This window comes from Eschrichtius robustus, chromosome 3 (assembly GCF_028021215.1).
Source record: "Eschrichtius robustus isolate mEscRob2 chromosome 3, mEscRob2.pri, whole genome shotgun sequence".
Lineage (NCBI taxonomy): Eukaryota > Metazoa > Chordata > Mammalia > Artiodactyla > Eschrichtiidae > Eschrichtius > Eschrichtius robustus.
The window spans coordinates 109,469,634-109,494,785 of record NC_090826.1 but is presented as its reverse complement, the minus strand read 5'-3'; the positions used below and the strand labels follow the sequence as shown (position 1 = coordinate 109,494,785).

Sequence of the window (25,152 nt, the reverse complement as noted above, 5' to 3'; positions counted from 1 at the left end):
AAAAGGGAACCCTCCTACACTGTTGGTGGGAATGTAAATTGGTACAGCCACTATGGAGAACAGTATGGAGATTCATTAAAAAACTAAAAATAGAGCTACCATATGATCCAGCAATTCCACTCCTGGGCATATATCCAGAAAAAAAACCATAATTTGAAAGGATACATGCACTCCAATGTTCTTTGCAGCCCTATTTACAACAGCCAGGACATGGAAGCAACCTAAATGTCCATCAACAGAGGAATGGATAAAGAAGATGTGGTACATATATACAATGGAATATTACTCAGCCATAAAAAAGAATGAAATAATGCCATTTGCAGCGACATGGATGGACCTAGAGATTGTCATACTGAGTGAAAGTTAAGTCAGAAAGAGAAAAATAAATATCATATGTTATCACTTATATGTGGAATTTAAAAAAATGGTACAAATGAACCTATTTACAAAACAGAAGTTGAGTCACTGATGTAGAAAACAAACTTGTGGTTACCGGGGGGAAAAGGCAGGGGGATAAACTGGGAGACTGGGATTGACATACACACACTATTATACACAGAACGGATAATTAATAAGAACCAACTGAATAGCACAGGGAACTCTATTCAATACTCTGTAATATGGGAATAGAACTAAAAAAAGTGGATATATGTGTATGTACAACTGACTCACTTTGCTTGCTGTACAGCAGAAACAAAACACTGTAAATCAACTATACTCCAATAAAAAAAAATTTTTTTTTAAATCATCATTGAATCTTGTCGTTGGGTAGCAGGATCTAAGCTAAAAACACTTAAAATGGGACAGATAAACAAAACCCCCTTTAGCCATAGAGAGACAAAAGAGATGGGAAAAGCACAAAGATGAACTACGTTTCTATGACAGAAGTGCTGACATTGTTTTGTCCCCCTGATGGCAGCCTCCCCAGCTTGTCCTGGAGTGGAGTGGGCAGCTCAGGCAGCCAGTGCTCCTGGTCCTCTCACCATGTAGTATCCTGGAAGCAGCTTCTGCAGAAACTCCGCCTCTTTGTGCTGGACTGTTTTAATGATGAATTCATCATCACTGGACACATAGAAGAGGGAACCACTAGCCCCAGAGTTGCAGAGTTCAATCAGCGGCTCATTGCAGAGGGAGTACTGGGCCCAGAGAAAAGAGAGCAAGAGGTTCAGAGATACAAGGGCATGCCCAACCAGAAATCAACTACAGATGCAATTCTATTCTAAAGGAAAACTAAAGCAAGAGTGTGGAGAGAGGGTCTTCCTTTGGAAGTATCCCTCTGATACTGGAGTCCCACAGTTCTGAAATCTGGAAGCTTACCAAGTAATCATCAGGGCGGATACCAAATAACTCCCGAAAGTAGCGGAAGGCAACAGGTGCATAGGTCTTGAACCGAAAGTCATTGTAGTGATGAGCAGGAGTCAGGTTGCTCCCTTCACTGTGGGGTTAAACAGAAGAAGCCATAACTTACCAGTCCCTGTAATTTAGGGAGTCCACACCCTGGAAAGACACTCAGTCACCCAGAGGCAGGTCAATACACCCCTCCTGAGAGAACCAAAGGGACTGGATGAGTCAGTTACATAATGGGACAAGGCACAACATGGGGATTAAGACATGGGCACAGGGAATCGTATTACCTCCTCCCGATGCACTAAATTGTTTTTGAGGGCTCAGTCCACAGGCCAGAGGCTCATGGAAACATCCAAAGGAGAGCATGTGCTCTTCAAATTCTCCAGTCCCCATATCACCCTGATTAAAATCAGGTTAAGGATTGGATGCATGCCTAAATTAGACATGAACCCTAAAATGCCCTGATGATGATATAAAAAAGCCACATTTTCTAGGACATTCCCCTGAACATTAACCTCTGTACCTCGGGAAGAAGATACTCTCCACCACATAGAAGTCTTGCATGAGGACATCCCGCTCTGGTTTGGTACTTAGGCTCCCCACAGTGTGAGTAATGCCTAACTGGATGGCACCTTTTAAAGCTGATGAGGTTGTCTGAGAAACAAGAGGAAAGTTTCTAGTATTAAATCTGATCATAGCAATAAAAACTCAGGAGAGAAGAACCAGAAGGAACACCGGAGAGCAAATGCCTTTCTAGTAGTTCAGACTGAACTGGGGCAATCCAGTTTCCCCATCCCCACGCTCTACATGGCAGTTAAGCCTGCAAAGATTGGAAGAGCATGAAGATACAGAGTAGCAAAGTGGGGACTCTCTAAACAAGGTGTTCCCTCCTATCCACATCTATATCTGGAAGATACATTGTACTGAGAGAACAATCCTAGGTCTCACTCCAAAGGTTCCTGCCCCCAGAGTATATGGAGTCCTCCAAACATTTTATTCATCTGATACAGAATGTAACTAAAATTAACTGATACTCTGATTCACTGCCTAGCTACTGAAGCTCAGTTCTCTCAGGCAAGGCCTGACTGGCGTTCCAAGGACAACTGAGTGGCAAAAAAAGCTCCGAACTGAAGAAGAAAGCCTGAAAGATTCAAATTATTTCTGAGAGAAGTATTTAGATTTAAAATTACCATACTATGGTCAAAACACAAATATAAGAGCCCCACTCTTACAACCCAGGATTTCAATGTCATGGTAAAATGTCGTATTATCTAGTTCTGTGCTGTCCAATATAGTAGCTACTAGCCACACTCGGCTATTTAATTTTAAGTTAAAGTTAATTTAATTTAAAAATCATTTCTTCAGTCTTACTAGCCACATTCAGGTATGATTAGTGGCTATCACACTGGATAACACAGATATAGCACATTTCAATCACTGTAGAAAGTTCTATTGGACAATTTTGTTCTAAGTGATTTCCCTTATCCCCAAACCTCACCAAATATTACTTGTATCAATATTCTACCTAGTCCTCATTGGGCATTAAAGTTATAACCAGGGACTTCCCTGGTGGTCCAGTGGTTAAGAATCCGCCTTCCAATGCAGGGGATGCAGGTTCGATCCCTGGTCGGGGAACTGAGATCCCACATGCCATGGGGCAACTAAGCCCGTGCGCTCTGAAGCCCATGTGCCACAACTAGAGAGAAGCCCGTGAGCCGCAATGAAGTGCCCGCACACCACAACGAAAGATACCGTGTGCCACAGCGAAACCCGATGCAGCCAAATAAATAAATATTTTTAAAAATAAGAATAGGGATTTCCCTGGTGGCACACTGGCTGAGAATCCACCTGCCAATGCAGGGGACACGGGTTTGAGCCCTGGTCCGGGAAGATTCCACGTGCCGTGAAGCAACTAAGCCCATGCACCACAACTACTGAGCCCGCGCACCACAACTACTGAAGCCCACACGCCTCGAGCCTGTGCTCTGCAACAAGAGAAGCCACTGCAGTGAGAAGCCCGCACACTGCAACGAAGAGTAGCCCCTGCTTACCACAGCTAGAGAAAGCCCATGCACAGCAACGAAGACCCAACGCGGCCAAAAAAAAAAAAAAGTTTAACACTTTAAAATAAACTTTAAAAAAAATTAAAAAATAAGAATATTTTTAAAAAATAAATAAAATTATAACAAATTTTTTAAATGCTCGCCTCTCCAATTAGACTAGAAACTCATCTTTCTGTCTCAGTGTTCAGCACATAAAAAGAGCTCAATAAATGTCTGTTTAATTGACATGGGCCTCAGAGCCCATTCCCAGGGAGAGTCAGGTCCCTGACTGAGAATGAGTCAGTCCACCTCTATCACTTCGGACAATGCAATAAAGACAGAGAACAAACACAAGAAAAATTTACATGGGCCAGACAAGGTATAGATGCCAAATAGGAGGTTGAACACTGTACCCCAGGAAACCTAAGCATCTCCAATTAGTCCAGAACTGGGGAATTGGGTCACTCCAGGATGCTTCTCTCCTGTTTTCTCTTCACCAGTTCAATTTTCTCTTCTTGGCTATTACTACTATCTTTCCAATCCATTTGATATCTCTAGCTCAAAATCCAGTGTTCTAGGCCCTATTCACCAACTGAAACTACAATCTTAAAAAAAACAACCCCACGGACTTCCCTGGTGGTCCAGTGGGTAAGACTCCATGCTCCCAATGCAGGGGGCCTGGGTTCGATCCCTGGGCGGGGAACTAGATCCCTCATGCATGCCACAACTGAGAGTCCACATGCCGCAACTAAGAGCCTGCATGCCACAACTAAGAGCCAGCATGTCACAATTAAGAGTCCACATGCCACAACTAAGAGTCCACATGCCGCAACTAAGAAACCCACAAGCTGCAACTAAAGATCCCGCATGCTGCAATGAAGACTCTGCATGCCACAACTAAGACCCAGCACAGACAAAAAAAATAAAACCAAAACAAAATATACACACACACAAAGAAAAATTCTTGACCTGCTGTCTATCTCTGTATCACCAAGCTGAATGGGATCCAGCCTTCACTTTATGTACATCCAGCACAAGAGACATGGTTCCCTAAAGCTAGGTAAGAACGGCCTTGGGGGCTTATTACATGTTTATATCTAACAGGAAAACACAATTTCTTCAGCTCAGGGAAAAAGCATCCAACACCAGATTTGTTCATTAAGAACATTCTCATTTAAACACATATACAGGGACTTCCTTGGTGGCACAGTGGATAAGAATCCGCCTGCCAATGCAGGGTACACGGGTTCCATCCCTGGTCCGGGAAGATCCCACATGCCACAGAGCAACTAAGCCTGTATGCCACAACGACTGAGCCCACGTGCCACAACTACTGAAGCCTGCGTGCCTAGAGCCCATGCTCCGCAACAAGAGAAGCCACCACAATGAGAAGTCCGTGCACCGCAATGAAGAGTAGCCCCCTGCTTGCTGCAACTAGAGAAAGCTGGCGAGCAGCAACAAAGACCCAACTCAGCCAAAAACAAAAACAAAAACAAACAAAACGAAAAACACATATACAGGGCTTCCCTGGTGGCACAGTGGTTAAGAATCTGCCTGCCAATGCAGGGGACACGGGTTAGAGCCCTGGTCCGGGAATATCCCACATACTGCAGAGCAACTAAGCCCGTGCGCCACAACTACTGAGCCTGTGCTCTAGAGCCCATGAGCCACAACTACTGAGCCCGTGCGCCACAACTACTGAAGCCTGCGCGTCTAAAGCCCGTGTTCCGCAACAAGAGAAACCACCGCAATAAGAAGCCCGCGCACCGCAACGAAGAGTAGCTCCCACTCGTCACAACTAGAGAAAGCCCGCGCGCAGCAACGAAGAGCCAACGCAGCCAAAGATTAAATAAATAAATAAATAAATTTATAAAACAAAACAAAACCCATATATACAGATGGGAAATTACTGACCCTTTGTGAAGTAAATTCTAAAGTTCAAGTTGCAGGGCTTCCCTAGTGGCACAGTGGTTGGGAATCCGCCTGCCAATGCAGGGGACACGGGTTCGAGCCCTGGTCTGGAAGGATCCCACATGCCGCGGAGCAACTGTGCCCATGTGCCATGGCTACCGAGCCTGCGCTCTGGAGTCGCGAGCTACAGCTACTGAGCCGTGTACCACAACTGCTGGGGCCATGTGCCTGGAGCCCATGCTCCACAGCAGGAGAGGCCACCGCAGTGAGAGGCCCACGCGCCGCAGCGAAGAGTGGTCCCCGCTCGCCGCAACTAGGGAAAGCCCGCGCGCAGCAACAAAGACCCAACACAGCCAAAAATAAATAAAAATAAAATAAATAAATTAAATTTATAAAAAATAAATAAATAAAGTTCAAGTTGTATGATGGCTATTGTGCAAAGGTTTAGCGTATGAAGAAATGGGATGGACTGTGGAGAATAATATCAAGGAGACAGAACTATCCCTTCCTGGAGTAAGATGAATGGGTTTCACCCAGACACACCTTTTTATATGTTGTCTCTCCTGAGGAATCAACACCTCGGTGTCCTATTTTCTTCATGGACATGCTAGAGGCATAAGGCACCTAGAATAAGAAGAGTCAAGATTAGTACATGATTCCCATGTAACACACCAAACAGCTATCACGATGGTAAATCAAAAAAAACAAAACATGCAACACACCCTTTTTAGGTTAAGAACATTTTATAAAATCTTCAGAAGATCCCTCCCATGCAAACACACAGCTATAGTGTTGCTCCCCAAAGAACTAAACTGACTAAAAGAACATGAAGAAAACTCCAAAGGACACATATTTCACCTTTGGTCCTCAGAAAGATGACACAGAAAATTAAAATGATTATCATTAAAGAAAAGCAGAAACAGGAGAAGTAAGCAATAGCAGCCCCAGAAAAAATGAAAGACCCTCAGTTTACAAAAGCAAGACAGAAGCAGAGCTCCACAGATCCAGCTTCCTTTCAGAAACTACTACCCCTCTAATATTCAACCCGACCTGAACACTATTTGTTCAAACTGAATTCACCAGCAGAAATGATCTAGCCACTGGCAAATGCAAGTACTGCAAGCCCAAGTATTAAAAGGCTGTGGCAATAAGATGAATCCTCTAAGATAAGGGCCTCAGTGCCTCAAAGAGATTCCTGAGAATGTGGTATGGCTTTGTTTTCTACTCGCATACATCACAGCATCTGAAAAAAGGAAGAAGTAAAACCAGTGGAGCAGAGGCTAGAAGGCTATTCTCCACAACCAAGATGCCAGCACAACAGACATGAAAGTATTCTTCATGATGTCGATACTCAAGTTAACAAGCCAGAAGGCAAAAAGACTACTGAAAATAGCATGCTACCATCTTAAAGCCTGATGATATTTAAGTTCTACTCTTCTTGCTAAGACCCTCAGTGCCAGAAAACCCTCAGTATATAACCTGACAGATCTTGGAAGATGTTCTGAGAAAAAAGCCTAAAATCCTACGCCAAAATGGTCCACACTCTGAGGCCCCGTCACAAAACCCAGGAGAGATGCAAGAAGTAAAAAGAGGAATGGGAAATACTCTGTGGGAAGAAAATTAAGGAAATACAAGATACTCTGCACAAAAGAGAAAAACTTAGAATATCAACAGCTTCAGTACGGTTAAAAGAAGTTCGCCACATTCACTGAAGCTACGCAATCAGGAGGTATTAACAGCAAAACAAGAGAATGAGCTTTAGTGCCAGACTGGCTTTGAATCCTAACCTTATTAATTACAGGACCTTGGGCAAGCTATAGAACCTCTGATCTTCACTTTTTCATCTATAAAACATGGATAACAACAGTACCTACACTCATAGAGGCTCTCTGCGGATTAAATAAGAATACCTATAAAGAGCATTTAGGTACTTCACTCTTTGGTACATTAAAAAAAAGCTCAGGGGCTTCCCTGGTGGCGCAGTGGTTGGGAGTCCGCCTGCCAATGCAGGGGTCAAGCCCTGGTCCAGGAAGATCCTGCGTGCCGTGGAGCAACTGGGCCCGTGCGCCACAACTTCTGAGTCTGCCCTCTGGAGCCCGTGAGCCACAACTGCTGAGCCTGCGTGCTGCAACTGCTGAGGCCCGCGCGCCTGGAGCCCGTGCTCCACGACGGGAGAGGCCACCACATTGAGAAGCCCGCGCACTGCAGCGAGAAGTAGCCCCCACTCACCGCAACCAGAGAGAGCCTGCGTGCAGCAACGAAGACCCAACAGATCCAAAAATAAATAAATAAAATAAATAAATTTAAAACATTAAAAAAAGAGCTCAGTAAATCTGAGCTATTATTAATATTCATAATAAGCTGTGACAAAAGTAGAGTTGTATAATTACTAGCCTACCAAAGAGATGTGAGAACCCTACCTAGATTCCAAGACCCAAGTAGGGGGAAAATAAGGATGTTATAAACAGGTATCCTTCTATTCCAGAATTAAGATTTTAGAACCATTGTATCAATAGAAAACTCACCTCAGATGCCATGGGTCTCTTGATTCCAGATGCTGTGAAAAAAAAATAAACAAACACAACCATAAGTGTATACACACACTCACATGATCTCTATCAAGCACACTGAAACAATCAGGATTTGAGTCACACTAAACCTGACAATGAGCTCCTGCCTGTTGCTCATTGATACCATATCCTTTTGGATAGGGATTTTAAACGTCCCTTCTTTTTCCTCCTCCATACTCACAGAGCCCTTATGCATATTCCGTTCTCATTCTAGTCCTTTTTCTTACACAAGTGTTCATATTTTCTCTAGGAAATATATCTGTTCTTGATACATTTAACCATCAGAGCCAGAGGGTCTCATGTGATACCATGGCTGAAAGAGAAAGGGTGTAAGAGATACCTAAGACGTATTGGACAGCCTGGGCTTGATTAATAATTTTTCCTGTAGAGCTAAAAGGGTAGGTACTCTTAGAGCATATCTATGGTGCTTTATACTTCTACTAATTATTTCAGAAAAAAGGTAAAGAGTTGGTCTATGGAAGCTTTATTTACAGTAGCCAAGATATGGAAGCAACCTTAAGTGTCCATCAACAGATGAATGGATAAAGCAGCTGTGGTGTGTTTGTGTGTGTGTGTGTGTGTATACACATACATATTTATGCAAATGGAATATTACTCAGTCATAGAAAAGAATGAAATTCTGCCATTTGCAACAACGTGGATGTCCCTAGAGGGTATTATGCTTAGTGAAATAAGTCAGAGAAAAACAAATACTCTATGTTATCACTTATATGTGGAATCTAAAAAATAAAAGAGATGAATGTATATAACAAAACAGAAACAGACTCACAGATATAGAAAACTAGTGGTTACCAGTGGGAGGGAAAAGGGGGGAGGGACAAGCTAGGGGTAGGGGATTAAGAGACACAAACTACTGTGTATAAAATAAATAAGCAACAAGGATATATTGTACAGCACAGTGAAATATAGCCATTATTGTGTAATAACTTTAAATGGAGTATCATCTATAAAAATATTGAATAACTACATTGTACATCTAAAACTAATATATTATTATAAATCAACTATTCTTCAATTTTTAAAAAAAGTTGATCTATGGAGATGAGGAGGCTAAGGATGGGAAAATGCAATGTCAAAAAATGGAAAAGCATAGAGTACAGGCAGAACCTGATTCTACATCCTTCCATCCTCATCTTGATTGCTGCTGTAAAAGCAACAGGAATTTGTTGGTGTGTACTTACTAAATATATAATCAGTGGAGATGTGTAAGATAAGTGTGTAGTTAAATCTCATAAATATTATGACTTTTATCCATTTAAATGCAGAAGAAGATTTCAAGAATAAGTATGTTTAGAAAGTGACTAAAAGACCATTATCTATAGAAAAATACTCTAAAAGGTTAAATCAATTCTTAAGGGTCTGCGATCCCTATAACTTTCATCCATGATCACATTGGAAACACGGAGACAGAACTTTCTCTCCTTCATATTGAAGAATGTTGGCCTTTTTTCTTCAAAGACTACTGATATATTACTTTGATCTAGTTCTAAAGAATTCAAAATGAATAAAGATTAGCCATATTAAAGAAAATTAAAAAGAAGAATCCAATTCGGACGAATCCTCAATAATACCGGAGCAGGAAGACCCCAGTTCTGGTCCATATGTAAGGTTTAATGGTAAAACAGCAGCAGAGACAAGATGGGCTTAAAGGGCAATCAGGTAAAGCTCTAATTACTATTGTTTAAGACCAACGATCAAGGGCCCTAAGAATTTCAGAATATAGCTGGGCTCAGAGGAGAGATTGTGGTAGACCCTAGTAGTACAAAGGCCACAGACTAAGCATTTCTGGTACCAAAAAGCAGAGCAGCAAATTTCCTTCCCCATAGTGAGTGAGAGTAGCAAAATTATGGGGAACAGATGGTTTTCATTCCTCTTCTCAAAAAAGGAGGTAAGGGAAATGTCATCTAGCTGTTAGGAAGATGTGTTGCATAAAATGGCCCAGAAAATTAGAAAGACAGCAGAGCCCAATAATCTATGCTTTTTGCAGGATGCTTCATCTTCAGTCAGGTCAAGTTCAGGTAGGTGAAAGACCATTTTAGAACTGGAACCCTAAGCTAAAGCTTCCAAGGAACAATAAGCCAGGACGAGTCAGATTTATGATTAAAACTGTTACTGACTTAAAACCTTTTGGACAAGAGCCAACATGCTGAGCTATTTAAAAATCAGAAGACCTGGGTTCAAATCCCTGTTACATCAGGTAAACTGTTCTCTATATTTAACTAAAAAAAGAGGAACCATATTAGAAGGCTTATGTAAAGATTAGATAAGACAAACTAAATCAGGGACTTCCCTGGTGGTCCAGTGGTTTAAAATCCGTCTTGCAATGCAGGGATGCTGGTTCAATCCCTGGTCAAAGAACTAAGATCCCACATGCCATGGGGCAACTAAGCCCGTGTGCTGCGACTACTGAGCCCCCACGCTCTGGAGCCAGGGTGCCACAACTAGAGAGAAGCCCACGTGCTGCAATGAAAGATCCTGCGTGCTGCAACTAAGACCCACCCAACACAGCCCAAAAAAAGATAAACTAAATCAAAGCACTTCACGGACTACAACGTGCTATACAAATATGTTGTCATATGTGAATTTTTTTTTTTTAAAGAAACCACAGACAGTGCAAGACGGTTTCTTTTTTTTTTAATTTTTTTAAAATTTATTTTATTTATTTAGGCTGTGTTGGGTCTTCGTTACTGCATGCAGGCTTTCTCTCGTTGCAGCGAGCAGGGGCTACTCTTTGTCATGATGTACATGCTTCTCTTTGTGGTGGCTTCCCGTGTTATGGAGCACAGGCTCTAAGCACGCAGGCTTCAGTAGTTGTGGCACACGGGCTCAGTAGTTGTAGCTTGCGGGCTCTAGAGCGCAGGCTCAGTAGTTGTGGCGCACGGGCTTAGTTGCTCCGCAGCATGTGGGATCTTCCTGGACCAGGGATCGAACACGTGTCCCCTGCACTGGCGGGCAGATTCTTAACCACTGCGCCACCAGGGAAGCCCCATATGTGATTTCTAATGCAAGAGTAAAGCTGGGCCCCCAGGAAGGTTTAATGTTCAATTACCTAGACCTTCATGAAATTCTAATTAGCACCTCAAAGTTCTTGGCTCCTCCCCAAACCCTCAGCCTCCGCCTCCCCCCAACATAACCTGTGCAAGTGTACAGGCAACTGTAGAATTAGTAAGTCTCAATAAGGAAATCAGTATGCTTTCATTTGAGAAGACAACACTGATTCTGGACTCCTTGGTCAGTACCTGGCTTATCCCTTCCTCTTTTACCCCAGAGGAAGGGGTTTGGAGAGAGCTGGCAGAACCAAGAGCCAACATCCAGTCCTAGGCTGACAGTCTCTCCTAGAACATAACCTCTTCTGCATGCAAGGAGTCACTGGACCAAGTTAAACAATGGAGAAAAAAAAGCAGGTAAGTGATTTCAAGGCAGAGAGTAGGTCTGGGGCTTTCTTACTCCCTAAAAAGTTCTACTTTGCTACCTTTCCTAGTTTTATCACACAAACACATAGCTCTAGGGCTGCTACCCTCTTACAAAGTACCCAGAATGAGGGTGGGAGGACTTCACTCAATGGAATATGGTGCCAATTACTTAGCTATCTGCAACTGCAAAGCTTGGATTAATCCCAAGAACACTATAGCTGAAGCAGTTGGATGGATATTGGGGTCTAAATAATAATAATCAGAACAAGTAACACGGGGAGGAGAATCAGGACCCAAGACTTACTCTCTTCCTTGTCTGAAGTTTTGCCCCTAGGGCACAGGTCAGAGCTCCAACCTCCCAAAGAAGAATGGACAGGAATAGAAAAGTATCTAGAGAATTTTATCAGTGTTGCTGTAACACCCAGCTTGTTCCAGAAGAAACCCAATGAAGAGCAGAGTGATATTTCAGGGAAGCAGGTACCATCTGCTAAGGCTTGACCATTTGGCCCAAGGCTCTGCCAATGAGAAACTGCCTACTGAGACTGAAGGGTCACCAGCACTGTACCTGTTCATCTCAGAAACAAGCTTTCTCTTCAGAAGGAAGAGGAGGAGCAGAAACAGAGGAAGAGGTGGGAGGAGGACAGAGGGGGGAGGAGAAGTGAGGAAAAAAAAGAGAGAAAAGAAAAGCATACCAACTCAGCATGGCAACACCCGGCTTAGCAATGCCATCCAGCCAATGTTTAAGGTGAACGAGAGTCACCCTTATGGATAAGACTAGAATGTTATTCAACAGAAAGCTTGTTTTTCAGCATCTGTGTGAAAAATGATCTCTGATAAGTATATACTATCATCTTATAATCCCCAGATCCACGATCCATATGTATCATCCCCTTTTTGGGTGGGGAAACTGAGGATAGGGCAGAGTTCCAATGTTAAATTTCCTCTTCCTCAGGGAAAAACGTTTCCATAGTTTGTTTCCTTCATGACTATGTAACTCCTACTTATTAACAGGCCCTAGACCAAGAAGCATTCTAAACAACCAGCTAATGTTGCTCTACTGGAAGCAAAAAATAAAGCCATGACAAACAGGCTGCATCAGAAAAATAATGGCTCAAATAACTTAATTCTGAGTGGCTCAATAGATGATATAGAGCTAACCATGGTGATGTCAAGCCCTAGTTCCTCTGCAGAAAGATGGAAATGTAAAAGACCTAGAGGACATTATCAAGGATCAAGGTACAAAACTGTACTCAATTACATATTTACTAAAAAAAGACTGACTTGTTGTTCACCAAAAATATTAATAAATAAACGACCTAGAGGAGCAAGGGTGTACTAACTTTGGGAATTTTTTAAAAATTCTGACCGGAGCAGGTTCAATCTGGCTGAAATTATAGATATTAAATGAAAGTTGATTTTTAAATAGAACAAGTTGAGAACTTAGTTCCTTCAGCCACATATGAACCTACTTGCCCATTTTCAAGCAAATAAATCAATAACAATTTATATTAAGAAAAAAATCATTCAGCAAGGGCCTTTGAAATTTTAATCTCATCTTATTTATAAGTAAAAGTACAGAGCATAAGGGATGTGCTCAAAATCACAGAGCAAAGGCAGTGACAGAGCCAGAACTGGAATCCATATTCCTAAGCCCCAGTTCAACTCTCTTTCTTCTAAACTATCTTTTGTTTTCAATTTCCTGGCCACTTGGAGTCTAGGTAGGACAAGAAACCAAGGGAACTAGAATACTTTTACAAACTAAATAAATCTCAGAATTGCTAATGGACAATATGAACATATATTTTCTTCCCTTGAGGTATTTCCTTCCCTTCCATTTTCACTGATAAGAGGATTAAGAGCAGAGACCTCCTCCTTCAGTTCCTCTCAATGAAATGAATAACAACACTCTGTTCCTCCAGCAACAGTCATCAATGTCACTGGCAAAAACAGTAGGAAAGTATCTTTCATTTCTTTTACTGAGATTATCCTTGTTCTGAATCAGACAATGCCAGTATTCTAGAGGAGCAGAAGCTATCTTTCAAGTCTGATACTTGAAAGAGCAGTTTCACAGATGTTAAGGTCCTCACTAGCAGTAGAAAGTACCTTTTTGTCTTTGTAATAAGACATGAACAACTTTAACAGAGAGAGAGAGAGAAAAAAAAAGTTTTTAATTCATCTCAGATTGGAGTTTTCTTTTTGGTGTAAGTGGAACCATGTCTTGCTCTGATTAAAAGCATAAGGGTTACAATCATTGAATTTGCAACGACAAAAAGAGGGCATCTGATGGGCACTCTTGTGTCAGTGATCTTGGAATTGACTGCAGAATCAGTTACCAATCCTTGGCAAAAATCCACATTAACTTCTAAAATATTTTCTTAAAGAATGATCAATAACTCCACATATTATGCACGGAGGAGCTCAGAATTTGGTTGCTTTTTTAAGACAGCTGAAGTCAGAAGGGGAAGTTCCCTTCTGCACTATTCTTTTGTTGAACAACAAATATTTAATCTGGTTTAAAGTCAAGTTAGCTCACAAACAGACTTTCAGATTAGTGAGAGAGCAATAAGGTATAGTGGGTAGGAATGTGGGCTCTGAAACCAGAACACCTAGGTTGGCTAGATTTGGATACTAGATCTACCATTTACAACTAGGTAACTTTGGACAAGTTGGTTAAAATGCTCTAGGCCTTGGTTACCTCATCCATAAAATGGACATATAATAACATGTATTTCATAGGGTTGTTATGAGAATTAAATAAGTCCTGTATAGCACCTAACATGTAATAAATGCTCTATAAATACTAGCAATTATTACTACTATCATTGTGAATTATGAAACCCCATCTACAGGATGGGAAGGGTCAGGGGAAATGAGAGGTACAACAGAAAGGGAAAAGAAAAAGAGACTCATTTACTGAAACAAAAGGAAATGGAGTTATGGGAAGACTTCGAGGGAGACAAAAGATAGTGAACTGATTCATTTCATACTGTGGAACTGTGAGAAAAGAAGTTTCTGTGTTAAGACAGCATCTTTGTTGGAGAGGACAGAGGGGAATGGGAGCTAAAGTGAAATAATGCTTGCAAGACATCCACAGCCTTCTCAGAAGGCCATGCACTACTACTAAAAAAAAGTCTGCAATTGTTATGGGGAAGAGGAGTTGGCTGCTAGTAACTGCAAGGAGCTCATGCTTCTTCAGCACAAATACACATCAGTTCTACCTCTCTTACGGTTGACCCCACAGCACAGAAAGTTGAAACCTAAATGAGGAAAAACAGAAAATTATCACTTACTTCTGGGGTTCTACCTGCTTAACAGCAGAATAAGCACGTTAAAAAAAAAACAAAAACAAAAACAAAACACACAACAACTCTAAAGTTTAAAATTATGAACAGGACCTGACCTGATGACCCCCAGTACCATACTGTGAAATGTTAGATGATTTTCTGCAGTTCTAGGTAAATGTCAAAAAAAAAGAGACAGAAGGAGAAGCTCAGGCAGAAAAATTCCAGGAAGAAAAAGAAAAATTCCAGGAGTGATCACAAAACTTGTAACCCAAACAATTTCACACTGGAGTGATTTCAGATTGGCAAAAAAATTCCAGGTATAAAGCTCCTTGCATGCAGGCTTCTATCCTTTTAAAAAAGACTGTGTATACATTTTACTTGACTGTCTTCCACTTGTGACAGCAATTTGGTAATATCTAGCAAAACGCCTTAAAAACAAATATGTACCATTTGTCCCACAAGTGGGAATTTATCCTAAGGAAATAATTAGTCAAGTGGACAAAGACATATATACAAAGATATTTATTGTAGCACTGTACATAATAACTATAATTGGGTAGATATAATGGGAAAGGATCTAAATGAACAATATAGGTGACATAAGTTGTAGTGCAGTCATAAAATGGACTAGTATACAACCATTATTTTTATGTGTAGGATAAAATCCATTATTTTTATGGATAGGATGTCACAATAAATTGTTGAATGGAAAAAGGTAAAAAATTACATAATGCAATATTTTTCTAAAACACTTACCTATAAAGTCACATGTATTTATACACATAGAAAAGGTCCAAAAGATTATATACCAGAATGTTAAAATATGACTATACTGGATAGTGGGATTAAGTTGATATTGTAAGTTTAAGTTTCTATTTTTCCTTATCTATATAAATTTTCTGTAACAAATAATTAGATAATTAACAATTAAAGTAAAGAGATACACACGGATGGCTTTATTATCTTCCTCTGTTTTATAACCATTTTTCCCAGTAAACTAGTGCTCAACAGTCCCACACATACAGACCACCATCAATCCCCTCCCCACACATTAACTCAAGCTCATTACAACATATTATGCTGCTGCAGAGATAGAGGAAAAATGTGAAAAGATGTCTAGAAACCTGCTGACAACTCCAAGCTACAAATAAGCATGACTCCTATACACTCCCTCCCATTCTTTATTATTACTTTGAGATGCCTATACAACCTGAAACAAACCTGTATCAGCACATATAAGAGGTTCCCTCTGAAGAATTTACCTTTCATATCCTTCAGAATATCAATTTTCTCCTATAAAACAGGTATACCTAATTTCAGCAGATCTCCTGGATACTTGAAAAATAAAGATCTAGCCTCAAAATTATCAAAATTAGCTGAGAAATCTTTAATGTTACTAAAATAATTTCACAACAGCTGAACTAGCCAAGTCAAGTGCCTAAGTGGAAACAACCCAATCAATTCCTGCTAAAATACAAATTTGAATCATCATACCATGTCACAGAAAATTTTTCTGAGTAACTCTGTACTGGTCTCAAGGAAGCACTCCATTTTGGTCCTTGGCCCCACCCTAAATTGTGTTTGTGATGAAAAAGGTAACCGAAGGCCTTAAAAGAGGAGATAATTGAAACAAAGATATTTTCAGACAGTAAATAGCTCCAAAATATGAGTTGTTGTTCCCCTCCCCCGCCCTGCTCTCAGTGTGTGGAACAAAACAGAGTTGGCCTTAATACCAGAGCCTCTCCCAGTGCTTTCAGAGCAGAAGCATTTCCGTCGGAGATGAGATGACATCATCTACCAGATGAGAAACTAAGAGGCAGTCTGTGACTGACTTCAATGTTTGAAGTACTCATATAATTTTGGGAGGCTAGAAGTTGGCCGGATGTGCATTCCTCAGACGAGTTTTGCCTGAACAGGTCATAGAGAAGCAATTCCAGAGACCTACCAATACTACTACAAAAATGTGTCAATAATTCTTATATAAAGCAGAAAGAGACGAGCAGACTTTTTGGAAGCAAAATGCTAATTCTTAGAGGGTCTCCTGGTTGATAATATTGAGAGCCAGAGATTTCAAAAGGAAAAAAAAAAAAGCAAAAGCAAAAACCTGCACAAAATACAAGTCATCAGCCCAGCTGTTTGCTGGACTATCTCAAACAAGTTCTCTGGTCCTCTTTAACTTGAAATACTGAATTTTAATTATACCACTGCATGTAGGAGGCATAATATGATATCCAAATGAAAATACTCACAAATATGTCTGAAGTGTCAGCCTACCTAATGAGAAGTACCGCTGAGCACACAGCTCTAAGAGATAGTGTTAAAAGGAAAAAAAGAAAAGGCACTATTACTATGCCCTCAGTAAGAACTAAACCAAGCCAATTAAGAAAACCAAGCCACATCTTAGAGAAGAGCTAAATTTTATTTCCTAGCAGGTGTCAATTTTTCCTAAGGATCTTCTAGAAAAAATGAGAAAGGCAAGGATGCCTTAGAAACAAAAGCTCAAAAGCAGTTTGATCTACCAGTCCTGGGGTCAGCTGAGAGCCAACCTGGCTCAGCTAAGAGCCAACTAAGTAAGTAGCAAGGAATGAGCCGCAAATTTACTAAGACCCATCTTGACAACATATAGATTTTATGCAAAGTCTTTGCCACTATTAACAATGTCTTTGAATCTCACTTTCCTAATTTGGAAAATGAGAGGGTTAAATTAAAATATCTCTACATTTCCCTCTAGTGATAATTTTTTTTTTTTTAATTTATTTATCTTTGGCTGCATTGGGTCTTCGTTGCTGCGTGCGGGCTTTCTCTAGTTGTGGTGAGCGGGGGCTGCTCTTCATTGTGGTGCGTGGGCTTCGCATTGCAGTGCTTGTTGCAGAGCACGGGCTCTAGGTGCACAGGCTTCAGTAGTTGTGGCACACAGGCTCCGTAGTTGGGGCTCGCGGGCTCTAGAGCGCAGGCTCAGTAGTTGTGGCACACGGGCTTAGTTGCTCCATGGCACGTGGGATCTTCCCGGACCAGGGCTAGAACCCGTGTCCCCTGCATTGGCAGGCGGATTCTTAACCGCTGCGCCACCAGGGAAGCCCTAGTGATAAATTTTTGCTTCTAGTTCTATAAGCCAAATTTCACGGTTCTCAGGCCTCAAATATGTATCTCTTAGCAGCAAAATTTTGGTTGAAATTTGTGAAAAAAATCTGAGTCCTTCTTTAAAAGACCTGAGTCTCCTGGATAAGCCAACCCACAGCCAAGAAGCAGTTGAGATTTCTGGCAGATCACCACCTCCCAATTCTATTTCCAAACCTGGTTCTAACTATCTTGAAAAAAAGCAGTGGATATTGCTGGCTTAGAATGTACATATTTGAGCCGAGAAAGTAACTTAAATGATATCATAATGAGCATAAATTACCTCAACAATGCACTTCAATCACCTCCCAGACACTAATGCAAGAAACTAAGAGATATGGCCAAGTTACTTCTCTGCCATCCCTTTTATACAGGTTCTTGTCAATGACAACTTGGAGTTTACCAGGGATGTTTACCTACACTGTGCACAGAAAAGCTAATATACTCTAAGCTATTTATATATATCCCTAAAATAAAAAAAAAAACCTCTTCCCATTCTCTTCCTGTAACTTCCCTTTGCCCACTCCCCATCAACATTACTGATCCTTTGGGATAGTGCTTACTCTTGGTTAACTCCATATTGCTCAGTTTAGTACACAAGGCAAATAATAAGATATATGGAACTCCCTACAAGGAATCTGCCCTTCTCTCTTTTTACCAGTCTTCTTCAGACTCCAACAATAAGGTGACTTTTTGGGAATCAGATATTTAAAAATTAATACATATTGTATACAGCCATTATAAACAAACAGACTAATTTCACAGGAGGCGAAAGAAAAATGATCAATAACAAAGTTTAAAAAGATGGAGGAGTTGAGGGAAAAAAGTTCACTTCAAACAAAAAAACAGTAAAAGAAACAACAGAAGCTCATAGAAGATATGAATGAAACAGAACCAACACATATGTAGAAACTAAACAATGTTCTCTTTTGATAGGAAAGGGTGGAGAAGTGAAGCGCAACAGGGGAAATGAACTAGGAAGGGGTTTCCTCTAGGAAACACCATCAGTCCAAACACTCTCTCTCTGAGACTGAATGATGGGCTGGGGTTTGGAACACAGAGAAACAGAGATTCTCTCTGCCGAGCTATCAGAAACAGCATACTTCCTGAAGCATACTTGTATCCTTGATCAAGAGGATACACCCAGTAAAAAGAAGAGAGAAGAAACTGACAACTGTGGTCTTTTTGCTTTCTTCATGTCAAGTAAGAATATCCCAAAATTCTAGGAAAGAAAATATCCAGCTTAAAGGACAAAATACTCCCCCACACTTTCCTTCTCCCCAGTTCTGAATGTGGCCTGGTGTTATCGCTGTTGTTCACTTCACAGGCTATAGTTTCCATTATTTATTATCAAAGAAAAATAGACTGATAAAATATTTAACAGCTAGTAGCTAGCACATATTTAAGCAAAGTTATTAATCAGAACAGTTTTATATCAAACCAGAACAGCACACAGAAATTATCAAACAAAACATAATATGTATTTTGATATTCAAAGCTAACTTATAAGTACACATAACCAATTAATATCAGATATTGGATACCTAATAAGTCTATATAATTATACTTGACAGTGGGCTTGAGCAGCCATGGCAGAAATAAATGGATAATTAAAAACAATGACATTCTAATGTCAGTTTTCCAGCAGAATCTACCAAGGGGACAAAAGAAAAAAGGAGGGGGTAGGTGGGTGTAAACCCTCTGTGGAGAAAGCAAAAAGAAAAATCTCTCCCTACTTAGAAAATACCAATCAAAACGAAACCTGGTGATATTCCGCCTACATGGCATTCTGTTCTATCTTTACATTTCCAAATTTCAGTTTCTCACTCCAATAAAGTGGCTTAAGTTGCTTTATTTTTCACTAGTATGGAAGAATTGAAGGGAAAGAGATCAGTCTACAAATGGCCTACACTGTACCAAAGAACACAGACAAAAAACCCCTACCATTTGGAGTTATCGGATTACAGCATACATTTACTGGTGGAGCTCTGCTGGGAAGAACAAAGCCACCAGAATCAAGGACTGATAAGACTGGCTCTACTACAAAAGTTCCAAGCAAAAATCTTCTCTCCTGTGTCTTCCAGGATCTCCCTCAGTAGTTAAGGGAAAGTCAGAAAAGGAGCTGTAAAAGTTACCTCCAAATCATTTGTGCTCATGATAAAACCATTTGGTGATGTGTGACAATTTCAGAAATGTTCTGGTCTGAAGCAAAAGGAGCTATAGGTTCATGATCTTCTAAGGTTTCAAGTGCTTTTTCTTAGGGGAGTCACACATGATTTTATCACACAGCTCTTATTTCAGGGGAGCAAAGGACACCTCAACGCTCTAACTTTACTTTTCAACTCCTCCACTAACTTCAAATCAAGTCTCCAAAACAAAAACTCTTGACTCCCTTCCTGGTGGTAAAAAGGGGACTCAGTGGCTGAATTTCAAACTCTTGATGGACTAGTCAAACTGCAGACAGGGGGCTCTCTTACACTGGTGTGACAGATGGTCACACTGTCAACAGCACCTTATCAGGGCTGATTTTATTTTTTAAGTGGTGCCACTGTCCAAATAATGAGGATAGGAGGTAAAGGAAGAGAAGGAATACATTTCCTTTAACACATGAAACAGCTGACAGCAAACTGCATCACCTTTTCTTAACCAAAGTTTAAGAACAAGCACATGATAATGGCTGCTGTAAACTGATATTCATTTATAATTGCCTCCCTCCCACAAATCCAAACATGGTAATTACTCCACTGGGAAAAGATCTCTCAGACATCTCTCAAATATCTCTCAGAGTGAATGCTTTGCTCTACCTTCTGTATTTCACTCGTCAGCAGCTTAAAAGACCAGCTCTCGCTTAATGGTGAAATAATAGAGACAGAGGTTTAATACTGGCAGGGAACAACTGTCCTAAATTACCTGCCCTTCCTAATTTGAATGCCAAAAGATTTTGAGCCTCCAAAGGTTATGAGTGACTTATCTAAAACATCAATTTGTCCCTGAATCCTGACATTCTTATTTTGTATCCACTTTCAACACTGCCAGAGAATCTTGCCTTTAGGATTTCAGTTTCACCAATATTTGAGTTCAGCTAAACACCTAAGTACAGTAACTTGGTTTTAGGATGATTAAAACACAAACACACACAGTCCTACCTTGAATTTCTACAACGCTAGCCTTTAACAATTTAGGAAATCATAAACCATTGTTTATTCCTGCCAATGTCTTAATTCCCCTGGTACCATCCCGACAGACCACCACTCCCCTCCAATCACAAATAAAACACATTCTCAGTAGCCTTTTTTGCATCAGAATCAAACATCTTATCCTCTTCAAAAACATATCCTTGAAATGAAATATTCTATTAAATTAAATTCAGTAAGCCAAAACCTAAGTGAGCATGCAGATACACCAAAAAGTCAACACTGCATATCCGCACACGATAATCCCATGTTTTCAGAAATATTTATGAGAATTTTTCTTAATTTCTTAATCCATTTCAGCATTTGCCAAAGAAGCAGAAAAGGAGGGTGTTAAGAAACAAAAGTAAAAAAAGGAATCTAAGCTATTTATTTTTAGTCATTTTTATATCTTGACTTCACATATGAACACAGTAGAGCCAAGGAGCTGTAAAGTCCACTAAAATCTAGTATTTGATTTTCTGGTGAAAACACAATAGCAAAAAACACTTATTCAATCTGAATTACATCCTGCTAGTCCTCGGATCTGGCAGGAAATATAAAAACATACAAAAATATCAAATAGTGACATCTAAAATAGATAGTAGGACTTCCCTGGTGGCGCAGTGATTAAGAATCCGCCTGACAATGCAGGGCACACGGGTTCGAGCCCTGGTCCGGGAAGATCCCACATGCCGCGGAGCAGCTAAGCCCGTGCGCCGCAACTACTGAGCCTGCGCTCTAGAGCCCGCGAGCCACAACTACAGAAGCCCGCGCACCTAGAGCCCGTGCTCCGCAACAAGAGAAGCCACCGCGATGAGAAGCCCGCGCATTGCCAACGAAGAGTGGCCCCCGCTCGCCGCAACTAGAGAAAGCCCGCGCGCAGCAACAAAGACCCAAGGCAGCCGAAAATAAAAAATAAATAAATTTAAAAAAAAAAAAGATCAACCTGGTTTCTAATCCCTGACTTGATAGTTAAGTCTGTTTAATGACTGTACACAACAATTCTTCTTTCAGCAGTGGGGGAGGGGCAGAAGAGGCTTTAAATTGAGGAGCTACTGTATTAAAAACACTGTCATTTTAACTTTACTCTTCTTCACATTTAGAATGCAACATGAGTTGTTCTGGCCTGCTAATCCTTTATAGGAAAGGTAAAAATCACCTCTCAAGAAATTAAAAATAGATGTACATAAATAAAACTGCAGTTTGGAAAAAGATATTTGTGACCAAATATTTGCTCATCTGAACTGGAATATGAAAGGTGGAACCCTCTATTTAGTCAACTCAAAATGGGAAGGATGCAATCCCAGGCCTAAGGAAATGTCAATGTCTCAGGTAAAGCATCCATCATCTGGCAGCCTCTCCTGTTCACAGTGTAGAGGCAACAGTCACTGTGGAACCCCAGACATTTCTGATGGAAGCTCTAGAACAGTTTCTGACTCAAACTAACCCCCCCACACACACACAAACCCCAACACCACACATTTTCCCTCCTACACAAAATCTGTTGCTTTTCTTGTGGGCTCCTCAGCCCTCCCTCAATCTTCAATAGTTTCTAACCACTTTGAGCTATATTCCCTGGCTCCCTTCTCCAAGTGCCAATGTCGTGCCTAATCATTCCTCCAGTCCATCTCCTATTATGCAATATTCGCCACAGCACTGAGAGCCACCCCCACCCCATCCTTCTCAGGCCTAATTCCCAGCATCACCTCCCTCAACCTTTACTGCAATTCGAGACGCCATCGTTCCGCCTTCTCCATCTGTTTTCAGGGTCTTTTAGCCCTGATTTTCCACATTCCTCAGGTTTTCTTCAAAACCTCCCATTCCTTCCCAAAGTTGGGCAGTCTAGAGATGGCAGTCTCCAAAGGAGAATGTTTGATAAAATGTGTACGTGTATCTGTGCGAGCGCACGCGTGTTTGCGGGCGGGGGGCACGAAATGAGAAGGAATGACGCATTAGGGGAAGGCTCTGACGAAAAAGACGGCTCCAATAACTCCCACCCCCAACAAAATCCACAATTCCCTAACTCCCCAGCAATGGAAAGCGTCCCATAACGCTTCCATACCTTTTAAGTCCCATGGCTTCTCTTCCACAGTTTCATCCAATTAATCCCGCAATCAACTTGGTTTCTACCTGCCTCTCACACTGCGTAATTCCTCCCTACTTATGAAGCCTCCATTTACTCTACTCCCTTCGGTTCCCTTTCTGTTGCCTTCCTACCCCCACCGTCAATCTCCATCCCTTCCTAACCCTACTCCTTCAAAGCCCTCAACCCGGTCTCCTCGAAGCCAGCCAATCTTCCTGACAGCTTCCCTTTTCTCAGTCAAATCCATCCGTTCCTCACACTCCCCCTGCCAGCTCAGAAAGCTAGGAAAGCCTAGTCCTCTGTCCTCCTTACCGGCAACGACTCGGACATCCCCAACTACAGGTGCCCTTCCTGGGTCTCGCTCTCCCTCCCATCGCACAGCTGTCAACAGCCCCCAGCCCACGCTCCGCCCTGATTACCTGAAGACGAGGTGCAGGGAGGGACCCCGGAATCCGCGGATGAAAACCCGACCGCCGACGACCCAGAAGAGGCCGACGCCATCTTGGCAGCCCCCTCCCCCTCAGCGGCTTCGCTCCCTCCCTTTCAATCCTCTTCCTCTTCTCCGAGTCGAATCTTCCCCACGTCTCTTCACAGAACCCGCGTTCTGCGGGCCACCTCCCCGCCCCCTCTCTCAGATACGTCGCACCGGCTCCGGGACCAACTCAGGGCCGCACCATTCGGCGGGCATGGGGGAGAACTCTCGTCTCGCACCCTCTCCGCAACTTTAACCGCTTTCCGCGGGAGCTACTTTCCCCTTTCACAACAGAGGAAGCTCAAGCCAGCTGGCGGGACCCCGCGTCCGGACCAAACCACACCTAAAAGAACAGGGTAGGGAGTGAGAAGTCCCAGCGGAGCGAATACCCCCTCCCCCTCCTCCCTAGCCACAGCCTGTTTATCGCCCAACCCCACCGCTCCACTCCCGGTGGCCAAGGCAATCCAGGCATCGCGCATGCGCCCAACCTTCTCCACGGCCTATCCCATCCAATGGGGGAGGAGGGAGGTCCCCAGAGAAATCAAGCCAATCAGGAGGCTGCTCCTGGTCACATGACGCGGGTCCCTCGCGCCCTAACAAATCCAGGGGTCGAAGACGGCGCGCCCATGTCTACGGTGCCTCGGTGAGTAAATCTACGTTCGACTCTTTGAAGGGACTAGGTTGCGAAGTCTGAGCAGGGGATCAGAGTACGCGGGGCTGACCCTTTCAGTTCACAGCCCAGGAAGAACTCCCGATAGAAGCGCCGGTGTCAAGTCAAAGACGTTAAACAGTCGAATATCACAAAACATCACATTCCACCAAGTATTCTTCCGGCTTTACTGCCTTGTTTACCATTTAGTTTAACATGCGTGCATGTCTTGCCTTCCTCTGAATGACATTCGAAACAGATCTACACTTTGCCTCAAACGCAATACTGGGCACAGTGATTGAGTTGAGTAAATATTTGATAAATGAACGAATAACGCCCATTTATTTGATAAATGGACAGGAATAAAGACCTGTCCAAAAGGGCCACGGAAGGCGATCAGAAACCTAACACAATCTTCCTGTGATCCAAGCCCTTAGCCTCTCTCAGTTACCTATGCTCCAAAGGGCATGGAGACTCAGAGAAATTCCCCATTCTAGTCTAGTCTTCGTACTAACCCCGCTCAATTTTAACAAAATACCCTGGAGATTATGAACCCTGATGGGGATATGAAGACCTGACTATCTCTCTCTGAACAGACTGTAAGCTGCTAGAGAGCAAGGACTGTGTTTCACCCTTGTATCTCCAGCTCCTCCCATGACGTAAGTCTGTACATAGTAGGGGCTCAATAATTATTCGTGGAATGAATAAATGAAGAGGAATGGAGGGAAAATCCTAGGTATTGCAGCCCCCAACATGGGCCTGGTTATCCTCTATCCGGATGTCTTCTGGGTCTTCGAAAGGGAACATAGGACCTGAACGTCCAGAAAATATCTCCAAGCATTTACCTCTGCCTTCTACCCCCTGCCTCATCAAGATCTAAAATAATTGTTTCCCTGCTGCCACCTGCTGGGTTATTCATCTTCCTTTAGGTACTGAAGGTAGACAAACTTCAAATGCTTGGATTACCACTTATAGCATAGCAGTGGGATTGTGTAACATTGAAGTATTTTATGATTCTGATTTTAAAATTGGAAATAGACCAATAAAACCCTGACTTACCAAGGCGGTAA

At 41.9% G+C, this 25,152-nt stretch overlaps 1 protein-coding gene across 2 annotated transcripts in view; it reads right to left on the bottom strand.

Annotated features, from left to right (window-relative positions):
- The window catches only part of PIP5K1A (phosphatidylinositol-4-phosphate 5-kinase type 1 alpha), a 36,699-nt gene extending 12,850 nt beyond the window's left edge, over window positions 1–23,849 (bottom strand). For both annotated transcript variants that reach the window (XM_068540762.1, XM_068540763.1), the window contains exons 1-6: window positions 23,381–23,849; window positions 7,826–7,857; window positions 5,844–5,924; window positions 1,871–2,001; window positions 1,318–1,435; window positions 984–1,136 (exon numbers count right to left, since the gene is read on the bottom strand). In XM_068540762.1, coding sequence (XP_068396863.1) covers window positions 984–1,136; window positions 1,318–1,435; window positions 1,871–2,001; window positions 5,844–5,924; window positions 7,826–7,857; window positions 23,381–23,462 — 597 coding nt within the window. In that variant the 5' untranslated portion in view covers window positions 23,463–23,849. The remainder of the gene's footprint in view (window positions 1–983; window positions 1,137–1,317; window positions 1,436–1,870; window positions 2,002–5,843; window positions 5,925–7,825; window positions 7,858–23,380) is intronic.
- Between the last annotated feature and the right edge of the window lie 1,303 nt (window positions 23,850–25,152).